General features: G+C 38.3%; 1 protein-coding gene across 5 annotated transcripts in view; it reads right to left on the bottom strand.

Annotated features, from left to right (window-relative positions):
- Positions 1–12,500, bottom strand: part of rxraa (retinoid X receptor, alpha a) — a 159,427-nt gene that overhangs the window by 95,629 nt on the left and 51,298 nt on the right. Inside the window, exon 1 of one of the 5 annotated variants that reach the window (XM_058415267.1) lies at positions 11,925–12,166. The exons of the other annotated variants lie outside the window; for them this stretch is intronic. Within the exon in view, the coding sequence (XP_058271250.1) occupies positions 11,925–11,952 (28 nt within the window). The 5' untranslated portion in view covers positions 11,953–12,166. Of the gene's footprint in view, positions 1–11,924; positions 12,167–12,500 lie in introns of those variants that run through there. 5 annotated transcript variants of the gene reach the window in all.

Genomic DNA, 12,500 nt, shown 5'->3' with positions numbered 1-12,500 from the left:
ACAAACACTTAAAATGGAAGAAGTTAAGGTGATGGGGCATGCCGGTACAGGAAAATAATCAACAACAAAGTGATGCCAAGCAGCTTAAAGAGTTTTTTTTTTAAAAATATATATTTATATATTTTACGACAACAATTTACCAGCGATTTCAATTTCAATAAAGGAACGAAATGCTGTGCTTTTTATCCATTTATAGTTACATTTAATGTTAATGTTAAGGAACGCCCACAAAACAAGTCAGTTCCTGATATTACTTACGTTACAGTAGCTATAAAGGCTTGTTTCTCACCTAGGCTTTGTTTTCTCACTCTTTAAAACAAACAAGCAAACAAACAAAAAAATTTCTGAAAAATTAATATAATAATTACAAAAAGGATCTTGTCTTACTGAGATCGCCCAGATCTCATTTCTTTTATCGGAAAAACAATTTCGATTCATCTTCAGGTCCCCGAGTGTCTGTGAAATAGTTGTTACCATAGCAACGATTCTGTATTAATACATATTTATAGAGTAATATAAACCCGAGCTTTGCTTTGCTAGCCGATACGTCTGCCAAAGCTGTTAACGAAAATTAAGCATAAAAATTAAATAGTAAATTCACCACTGCCGTTAGATACGTGTCAAGAATTCGTTAAAGGTGTAAGATTTGTGATCCCACCCCTCTCAGACCCCATACACACCCAACTCAGATCAGATTAACACGTGAACCTCATTTTATATTAAACTTAAAATAATAAAATTTCACCCAAACCTTGTGTTTAAGATCTAATTGAACATTTCCTGAGAATTTATCCAGGATGGCGATTCGGGGGTTGAGGATTAAATGGTTCTTCTCCAATAAGAGCCAGAGATTTCCATCAGGATTAGTGCCTTTAATTGGAGCAGGACGGGGTTTGCGCTTTTTTTTATTTGATTTACGGCAAGCCGTGTTTTCCTGCTCCATCTCTCGCTCTCAACCACTTCATTAGACTTCCTACACAAAAGCAGGCCGGTCGCATGAGCCCAATTTGGCCCGCAATAAAAATGTGGAAAGACTCGACCTGCGCCCGTAATGGGAGTCTCTCTTTTATTTACACCGCGCCTTCGCCTTTCAAGACGCCGAGGACTCAGACTACACGAGGGGAACGGAGGGAAGAGAATGGGGGCTAAATCAAAAGGGTGACCCGTAAATTCCAGGGACTTTCTCCAGATGTTGCAGAAATATTCACTGAAGCACTCCAGATGTGCCCGTTCTCAAGACTTCCTCTCTGCTTTCTTGCTCTTGCCCTTTTATTTAATGTCAAAACTGTCTCTTTATCGGAAAGATTGACGGCTCTATAAGTACAAAGGTTCGGGCAAAAAAAAAGAAAAATACTTTTATTAATACTACAAATATATATATATAATAGAGAAGGAAAGTGGAAGATTTGTATGTAATGTTCCACAGCAGTATGATGAAATGAAACACAATCTCCAGGTGTTGTTCTCCAGTGTAACACATTTAGTGGGAGCTGTGGTTAGTCCTGTGGTTCCCACACACACACACACACACACACACACACACAGTGAGTAAAATGTGCCAGGTTTGCTACTCCGCCCTCAGGCTGTGACCCAGACACAACCTTTAACCCAAAGCGTCCCAGACGATACAAGAGCCATAAGCTTCTCTCTGGATAGTTTACCTCTTAAACACACTTAAAAAAATGTATTCAAGTATTGCCAGACAAAATAAAACAACACACACACACACACACACACACACACACTATAATCCGAGGCTGTCTCCTGTTCGTCGCCACAGGCTGAAACACAAGAAACCGTCCTAAATGTGACACTTGAACTTGTCGGGGCCGTTTTCTGCAGGCGTTGGAATGTAAGCCCTGTGGAATGCGCTGCATTGCTGCTACACACACACACAAACACACACACATGCACACACACACACACACACAAACACACAGTGCCTGCCTGCTGCTCATCTCCCCTTGGGCTTTTCTACCCCATCGTAAGTGCCATCGTAAGCATAAAGGCTCCTCAGCCCAAAGCAGCTTCTGTCTGTAGTCTAGACAAACACACAGGACAACAGCCAAACCACAAGCTCCTCCTGATCCGATGTCGTAAGTGCTCCTAAATTACTCGAACAATTCAAGGGGAAATACAACACACACACATACACACACACGTGCACACGCCAGTAGCAGCTAGTGCCACTCAGGTTTAAAGGGCTCTTGCTCACAGCTCAACAGCCACTTAATGATAAGCAGGATCCTCACACCAGGGTGATAAGAGCAGGACTTTCTGCTCTCCAAGCACAAGGCTCTGATTAGCACTTCTGAAGCACTGATCAAACACGTGTCTCATCAGGACGAGGTCAAATCCTGGAAAATGGTCAATACGGCTCAAGTGAACAGAAGCCGATAGATGGTCAAGATAAAGAACCGCGTCTCGAAAGGATGTTTATCTCACTGACCACAAAAAACAAAAAAAAAAAAGTCAGGCTAAATTACTGATCCAGAATTTGGTCTTGCCAAGTCACACAGCTGAAAGATAACTCATGGTTCTTCTGAGAGATTCGGAACGCTAACCCTTGCATCTTGCGTAACGTGACAGCATTACACACTCAGAGGAAAGCTCCTAATCCTCCCTCTTCCTCACACATGAGAGGACAGACACCCACGATTGGCTAGGGTCACTGTGATTGACGAGGGAATCAAATTGCTCCACCGACTCGCAGCCGTGAATGGATGGGGAATCCTCGGGACTCAAAGTCACGATTTTCAGCAATAAAGCAAACACTTGAGTGGAAGTTTTAAATTTGAAGGGGCAATAGGACAAAAAAAAAAAATTCTCGGATACAGGACATGCAAATATATAGTCAGCAAAACAGCAAAATAAAAATATTTTTTTTAAATAAAAAAGTTTATAAAGTTTAACATTTTTATAAAAGTTTTACAGAAATTTAACAACAATTAAATTAATTAACAAAGATTAAATAAATTGAGAAAAATATGTATAAAACAAATAAGCAATAAATAAATAAATAAATAAATAGATTTCTGAAAAAAAAAAATTCAATAAAAAGCTGGAAGTAACCCAGATCTCAACCCAGAACTTAACTTCTTTCTAGGATACATGACATGCATTAAAATATATAATCAGCAAAACAGTAATAAAAATAAAAATAAAATAAAAAATAAATAAATAATAATAATAATAACAATAACAATAATAATAATAATAAAAATAATGCCCCCCACAAAAAAAAACCTTTTAAAAATGTATAGAAATTTAAGAAAAAAAATTAACATGGGAAGATAGACAAAAGATTAAACAAGTAATTTTTTTAAAAACTACTTAATCCAATATATCCTAGCACTTTATTAATATTTTTAAGAAAAATGAAAAATAAAAAAAAAATTGCATCAATACCTGCAATATCTAATATGTTTCTTGTGCAAAAAAATGATCGGAAAACTAACATTAGATGAATTCAATTCAACTGTATTTGTACATCCTTTTAAGCTTTACAGAAATATAGAAATTCAAGATATAAATTTTAAATCGATGAATTTATCCCTAATCATCAAACCAGAGATGTCTTCCTGAGCGGCTTCCAAAACTTCCTGAGACAACATGAGCAAGAAACCTGGAGAGGAACCAGACTCAAAAAGGAATCCATCCTCATCTGGGTGACCCCGAAACAGTGTAATTATAAATCATTTTCCTTTTGTAACTGTGTACTCAATGTGTGCAATTATGTACCAGGAACTTCACTCTAGCTTTAACATGAAGTTCGTGTTAAAAATGTTCATGGTAAAATGCAGTCCAGTCCGAAGCCATCTTCCTGTGGTACCATCCACAGTCATCTAAAATGGTTGTATTGTCCAGCACTAGTGTAGATATATAGTGTACAGGATGTCCAGCTGAATATAAAGCAGGAAAAGTCATACAGTTTGAGGCTACATCAAGGCAGACCAAAAACCAACCAAAAGTAGACCAATAACTTTTTATGGGCCAATTAAAGTCAAGCAGACGAGCCAGTAATGGACGTCTCTGGTCAGTCAGTGCTCACTGGAATCCTAAATGTGGTAACAGCTTTTGGAAATTGAAGTGATTTAGAAATGAAGGTCACTTGTGCCAACTCTTTGTAAATTTGCCATATACGTGAGTAAATCAGCAGCAATCGCAAAGAATAGTGCAAGTAGAGAATAAAAAAAAAAAAGTAAAATATAAAATATAGAATATGCATCCTGATACAATTAATATCTGAAAATATCTGAAACAATACAGATCCTGAATGTTTTCAGTAACGTCCCAGGTGTTAAGTTGGAAAACACGACTACACGGTAAACATCTACACAGGCTCGTCCTTGTTCAAGGAGCCACAAGGAGCTTTGTTTAAGGATTAATAGTGAAGTTTTCCATCCAACTGTTTACTTGGGATGGGATGAAAACTGAGTTCTGGAACATCCACGTTTCCTTTTCATGCATCTAGCAACAAATTCAAGCAGGATGAAGAATGAAATCAGCCAGCGTTACCAAATGTTTCTAATGAAAGACAAACACAAGGCTATACTGTACGACAAAAAATATTTTTTAACTTATTTTTTTAATGTTCAATTTTTTTTTTTTTATTAATTACTTTATTGATTTTTTTTATTTATTTTTTGTGCATTATTAATAAATTATTTACTTATTTTTTTCATTTTTTAAGTTTAAAAAAATGAGCGATTTTATATTCATGTTTTTTCATCCTAGTTTAACATTAAATAATAATAATCAGCATCATATTTAATTTTACACAAAATAAACACCAAAGGCTCTAAAACAAATGCAAAGATAATAAGAAAAATACGTTCTGATGCATGAACGGGGCCAAAAAACTTTATTGTAATATATTAAAATATTATTATAATATATAATAAAGATACAGTGAAATAAAAATTTATTTTTTGTGCATTAATTATGATGGATTATAATATAAAATAAATATACATTGAAATAAATGAACGTCTGTTCATTTTTTAAAAATATATTAATATTAAATGTAATATAATATTGATATAATGTGTGATTTGAGTTTTATTATTATTATTTTTGTTCAGTTATTCAGTCTAATTAACATAACCACATGCCTCAGACAGACCTGCACCGGTGCTGTGACTCTGAAATTTAATGAATGGAGGCCCAGGTGAGATTCAGGAAACAGGAGAGGAGGGGAAAAAAGTGGGCAGAAAGAAAGAACATTGGAGCTGGAGGCATCTACTGCCTGTAAATCAGTCTCTTGAGTGCTGGCTCAGTGGGGAGGGGGGGGGGAGAACAAAGTGAAGAGAGATTGATCCTGATAAAAAAAAAGAAGAAAAAGAAGAAAACCTGGTTCTCATAGAAAAAAAATATATGTTCCTGCTTTCTCCTGGCCGTCTTATGTTTCCTTGCAAATCCGTCCATCTTATCTTAATTCGGCGGATCACATTATGGTGGCTGTAATGGATCTGGGTTATCATAATTGCAATCGGGGGGCCTTAATCTGTCACGTTGGTTTTAGCTCTCCAGTGTAAGCTGTAGCATTAGAGGACAGAGCCGCACACACACACACACACACACACTCGGACGTGCAAGCACACGCTGGTCCCTGCTTTTCCTGTCACAAACGTTCACACAGAGTTTGCCGTAGCTCTGCCCGGACCACACACTTCTGCCCGAGCTGTTATCCGATATCCACCAATATGTACGAACACGTTATGTTGTTTACATGAACACAAAAAGGTATATTTTTCTACGTTAAGAAGAAGCTACTGGGTCATTTTGAACCATTTATTTGAAATAATATATCGATATGCAACACTAAAACACCCAAGCTAGTTAACTAGTACTTGTTAATTAGCATGTTTTTGTCACAGGTAAACAGAAATAAGATTGAACTAGCAGTCTCAATCTGTATACAAAGATAAAACATACAAAAGGTCCTTTAACAGTCAACGGTTCCTTCAAAACCATCAAGATTTCACTCAAGACTAACATTATCTAAGCTAGCTAGCCAGCTTAGCACACGTGTTGTGCGGCTAATCGTTTCTGAGTATCTTCTAATCGTTTATCGGCAAGCTTAAAAGCAGTAGTGTTTAATTTGTGAGATGATACACTGGGCTACAATGAGAAACAAAATGACAGAAAGATTTTCCTGTGGTGAATTCGCTGTGCTAACAAATCTAACCTAAACTAGAACATAGAAAAGTGTTATAATTGTGATGTAATAAATCATACCATAGCAGCTAACCATTTCACTTTAATCGCTCACCTCAAACCATGTAATTAAAATAATAAACTGCTTAAAATGTATTACATGTACTTGAAAAAGTGAACGCAGACGCTCCTGCTATCCTAAAAGAAGCTACCAAGCTAGTTTGCTGACTTCAGTGTGAGATTTGCGCTGATATAGTCACACAAGTCTTTCAAAAATATGCCATGACAATCAAGATATGGGTCACTAACTTGAACTGTAGCTAGCTTTTTTTTAATGGTTAAGCTAGCTTAGCATACTTGTGTTGCTGCTAACATTGTTCTAAATTCTAAGGTAATATACTTGTTGCACTGTGGTAGAAAATGTTTTTTAAAACCACGTCACTAATCTATATGAGCAATCTGAGAAAGATTATGTGGAGTTTATGTTCAGAAGTAATTTAATTTCTTCAATATAAACAGAAATAAAGGGCTTGTTAGTTAATATTATGTGAAAATTCAACACGTGTCCACCACATGCTGTCAGTCAGTCGGGCAGGCAGGCTGCGATACTGGCCGTGCTGTGTTATTTTTTACCTTCATAAAGAGGAAATGGACATCACTGTATTACCTTCCTGTCAGTGTAGCGCACTAGGGGCCAGTGCAATTTGATTACAAGCTAAGGAATAGAAAACATTCAAACTGGCAGCGCCGCTCCTGGGTGGCATTGTCTGTGACTGCTTTGATGAATGAATGAGAAAAAGACAGGAGAATCGAACACAAGCGCTGATATTTATCCTGCCAAAAGTGTGTCTCTCACTTAAAACCCAGACTCCAAGGATAGTCTACGATACTACACAGCTACATAGACGTAGCACAGATGGAGGTGACAGGCATGGTGACATCGAGCGCTAAGCTTCAGGAAGCCTGCTGGCTAAATAAAACAAAACAAAACAAAACAAAAAAAAAACCCAACCCTCAACCCCAAACCCGATTCATTCTCTTCCTGCCCCTCCTCCGCTCTGCAAACACACATACAGGAAATTTTTCCATCGTCAGACTTTGATTATGATGAAGCGAAACCCAGAGAACGTATGGAAGAAAATTAAAAAATTACACCTTACAAAACAAAACAATATGAATCACTGGAACAACAGTGAGAGCTTGTCGGAGGGGGAAAAAGTAGCTTGTTCTAAAAGTCGCCAGAGGACATCAGAGACTAATTTGCATATTGGGAAAAAGAAATTGCATTTAATTGCCAAACCGTCTCACAGGAAAAACCAAGATTAGCTAAAGACGTTTGAATAGAACAGAATTGCAAATATGAGGGGATATATTTAGACAGTTCTGAGGCGAGCGTTTCTATTGCTCAGTTCACACTTTGGCAGTGAGCGAGAGCGTATGAACTGTGCATCTCTAAAGCAAGCTAAAAAGTCTAGCTTTTTTAAGCTAGTCTAGATTTAAAAGCGTTTAAATGTCTTTTATAGGTATACTACAAAAGATTATGTTACACAGATATATATTCTTTTAGATACTCGTATACGCTAGGGTTAAACCTGACCTAGATGTCCTGAGGCGAACTGGTTTTCAGGGCAGGAAAACCTTGTGGGGAGCAAAGGTTAAGGTCTCCACTCTTTGTTTTGATAACGTTCTCAATCTCACTACTGTGGGCTTTCACACAACAACCGCACGAGCTGAACAGCTAACATGCTGCAGCTAAGACATCAATTCAGCTATACATGCTCTAGTTCTAAAACCGAGGGGAGCACAAAAATAAAAATCAAATCAAATCAATACTGATAACCGGCTTCTATGCTTATATATATTTGAGCATCCCACTTTCTATGAAATAAAAAATTCATTTCCAAACAAAATAACGAATGAAGACCGATCTTTAGGTACGTGGAATCAGTACATCTTAAGGGTCAAGGATGCTTCTCTACAGTTCCCGCTCAGACGGGATGATTTTCTCTAGGCGAAGTCTGTTATAGCATTTTTTAGCGTGTCAGAACGAGTGAGTTTCTACAGGGTTTTTCCTACAAAACCAGATGTTTAAAATGCATCAGCTGTTTAAAGATACAGAACATTTAATTGACAATAATTCTTTATTTTAAAACTTAAAAGTTATAGTTAATCATGACGGAACAGCATCCGGAGTTCCCGGGACATTCCCTACTGGGACTGGGATGAGGGAGAAAAATCACCAAAAATGATGGAATTCCACTCCATCCTGGTGTTAATTTGATCTCTTCTGAATAGGGCTTAAAAATGATCCTTAAGCTCCAGCAAAGCATTTGTACCTTAAGCTGCAGTTTGGTAGCTCTAGTAGGCTTCACATTCATGTTGCGTGATGACTTTAAACCATTAAACTTTTCCTATAAACCCGTTCCTATAAAAATGACAGCTGCGGCCCTTCTTACAAAAGGCAACCCAAAACTGGCGGGCTGTAAAAAACCTGACTTGTATGCTTTTAGTGGTGTGAGACTGCACGGCCCCCTCAAACACGACCCTGTAATATAATCCCCGCACCGGTTCTACCTTTGTTCCTGAATTATAGCCAGAAGAGGAATTTGCAACCCTTCCACCATGGGTATGAACGTCAGTTTCTCCTCAAAGCTTATGAGTGACGGGGTGGAGAATAGTAGCGGCCACATCAGTCGGCTCCTGAGACACGGTCGCAGACTCCATGAAAGATATGTCGAGGATTGAATGACCGGTTCGTTGAATCTGATGTGGATCTTAAACGGTAAAAGGTAAAAAATAGTTTGTGTGATTTTTGCGAAGGACGTGCTGGTTTTTAAGGTGGTGAAAAATGATTATTTTTTTGGGTGAAACGGCGAAGAGAATCTGCCTTCCTAGCACAAATGCAAGTCATTGAAGCTAAATAAATCATAATCGGATGTTAGCGCAGCGGAGTGGTGCTGCAGGCTGATGCAACAGCTGACAAACGGCACTCGGTCCCATGACAAAGTCATGCAACACACACTCACTCACACACTAAAACACACCACTAAAAAATGACAATGCTGTCTGTTATTTCAGCGCTTTAAATTGTAATTTCACATTCACGCATCGCATAAACAAATCCCTGACAAGTTCATTTACGACGCTAAATGAAACGGGTGTTGTTGGTTAACTTTTAATGAGCTAATGGAGAGTGAATAAATGAGAAGCGTGCATTGTGTAGGTTGAGGAAAAAGAGATATTTATTAAGCTAAGAGTCTATTAATAACGGCGCAATGCTTTGCTATGGGAAAAATAAATGGCATGAATGAAAAATTAAGGGGTTTGTTTAACTCTAATCCTGACTGAGGTCTGGTGTCAGTTTGTCTGCTTTCTTTTAGCATTAAGTCATACCACAGCAGTTCTAAAGACCCCAAAGTTTTGACGTTCCTTCTGTGGAAAAATCCTCGCAGCTCACTGAACCCTCAAGAATCTTGTCTTAGTGTGGAGACAATGTGACAATGTAGTGTTAAAGGTGTAACATGAGTCTTTCATGAAAAGGGACACAGTAACACTCCGGACTGACTACAGCCAGATAAGTAACACAATGGCCAAACTGAACTGTATACGACCCCCAGTTCATGAGCTCATCTGTAGGGATCTGCAAGTATTGGGTTACACTCGTTATTGTGCTCGGAGTTCTACTACACTCAGCATCTATTTGTTTAGGAGGCGACCCTAAGCGCAACCGAGTGGGGATGAGAAGTGGAGAGGAAGACACATGTCTGGTTGTGGCTTTAGTGGTAAAAGGTCAATGATAGGATGAGCGCTGGGATTTAATTTGTTTAGGATGTGCAACTTGACATTAGGAACCAATGCTGCAAATCACAACACAAAGCCTACTTAAGCCAGATTACGACTTACAAGAATCGTACGTGGGAGAATAATTCTTTGGAGTCGAGATTTAGTGACACAGTGACCAAAGACTGTGGTCATAATACTTTTGTCCAGGATTAAAAATCTCAGACTGTGAGTGCTACTAGGACTATGGCGCTTGTGTAAAAGACACCAACAGGAGGATGGAGGGCGAAACAGGATGATGCGAAACTCACAAGACAGCTACAAATTGGGTAACGGCAAGGATCTAGCATAAATGAAATGTTCTGAAACACAAACAAGATCTCTCTGAAGAATATTTCTATTTAAGTAAACAAGCCCACATCACTCTGATGTTCTGATGATGTACGCAGAACATAGCATTTTTCTTTACTCACAGATCTATCGTAAGAGGATCTTCATATTATCATATTATCATATAAGGAGAAAGTGATTGCAAAGTCTGTTATAGAACTAAGGAATTAATAAGGATCATTTTATACACTGTGAAAAGAAATACTCTGTAATCACACAGCGAAAGTGTAGTAAGTAAAATACATAATAAGCTGCATTATCCTCGTAACGATGGTGGATCACGGATACAGAGTGAACGGCTGAGAAGACCGAGTAAGATACGTGGAAAGCATCCTTAGTAGGACTACGATCCATCGCATGGCACCATACACATGTCCAGACACTTGGACGTGTGAAGACCATGCAAAGAAACTTCAGAAACTTAGACAGGATCTTGAGCTTAGGAGCGACGCGGAGACACCTAGATTGAGTCTTATTAGACAGCAATCATTCAATGCATATTAATAATAATAATAATAATAATAATAATAATAATAATACCAAAATACTTTCTTTTGAAAAAATTATTAAAATTATTAGTCATTATTCAGACTTATTTACACACACACACACACACACACACACTTATTTCAGTTGGTTCGTCTTTATTACGTAACAACTTTCTACCACGCAAACAGATAAGAACGATTTATCACGAATAATTATGCGCAGAAAGCACCTATAGCTTATCATTGTGCATTGCGTTTTTAATGCGCAGCCTGGAACACCAAAAACGCACAGACAGGTTAACCTATAGAAACCACACCTCGAGGTCTAATCAGCAAACAGACAGCAGACAGCAGACTGGAGTAAAGCTGCAACATGTACATTAACTATAATGTCAACTTTTTGTTATGAACAAAACGTAAAAAGTGTTTATATTTGCGTAATCTACAGTTATTCCGCTGTAAAATAAAATCGGTGTAATGTGGGAAAAGTCGGATGCATAGACGCCGGAAAGCCAGTCAAACTTATTTGTTTATTCATTTAACACACTAATGTTCACGTGCAACATAGTTTATTTGTGTTTTATAGAAAGTAACAGAGAGGAAAATAAAAAGGACGTTAAGGTGAAGTGAAGTGAAGAGAAGGCGCGCTGTGAGACACACTCTATAGGCTACACGCGCGCGCGCACGGACACGCGCGCATCGCCTTCAAACATGCTCACATTGACCGAGCACATATTTCGGAAACTTTGCACTTTAATCTACGATCAGATCTGATTATCATTAGCGTTCAAACGCAAACAAGACAGAGAGAGGAAACAGACTTTATTAAATGCCCCCGCTGCTGTCATTGGAAACGCGTGTCACGGTGGCACCGGAGCCAAGTTTTGCGCACAGTATAATCCTTCACCACCTAACCTAAAAAAAACATCTATCCAAGCCTTAGGTAGTAATCTACAAGTCCACGTGCATAATTTTCATTCTGGGAAATAAATATTGCATGCACGGCCTGTGTAGAGGAGAAGAAAAAGAAGGAAAAAAAAAGCCCCGCACTGGGATACATTTCCACAATGTGGACTTGAAAGCGGAAAAAAAATCAAGTAAACTTACCCAATGATAAGAATGGCTTGGTTTCCATGTCTGATCGGGTTAGCTCATGCCAATGCCAGCTGACACAAGCCGTGTTGTTTTGTGCTTTATTTTCAGGGCTGGAAATTGAAAATCGAAGCGCGTGCTTGTTGATGGCAGTAAAATGCGGATCCGCGTAGTAAAAGCGCAGCGTTCACTGACACTGTCTGATTTTCACTTTTGCGATAGTTGAGTTTGTTGCTCTCTCTCTCTCTCTCTCTCTCTCTCTCACACACACACACACACACACACTCATAACTACTGCAGCAGGGCCCACTCTAGGGGGACTCCATCCCAGAGAGGGACGCCCTCAATCAATGACGCATCACTATTCACCAGATGTTGCCTTCTATTTCCTTGAAAATAAAAAACAGAAGAAGCCGAATCTGATTCAAACGAACACGAAAAAACAAACAAACAAACCTAAAAAATGCACTACCACTACGCACAATCTTTGAATGAATCTTTACAATTTAACATGACTTTTTTTTTATCTTTCAAATGAAACCACTTTCCTTGACATGGTGGTGTATTTGCCTGCCCTTCAGGCACATTCAA

The sequence above is a fragment of the Hemibagrus wyckioides genome, linkage group LG18 (genome assembly GCF_019097595.1).
Source record: "Hemibagrus wyckioides isolate EC202008001 linkage group LG18, SWU_Hwy_1.0, whole genome shotgun sequence".
NCBI classification, from domain to species: Eukaryota; Metazoa; Chordata; class Actinopteri; order Siluriformes; family Bagridae; genus Hemibagrus; species Hemibagrus wyckioides.
The sequence above is the reverse complement of the archived record's forward strand: the minus strand, read 5'-3'. Positions and strand labels throughout refer to the sequence as shown.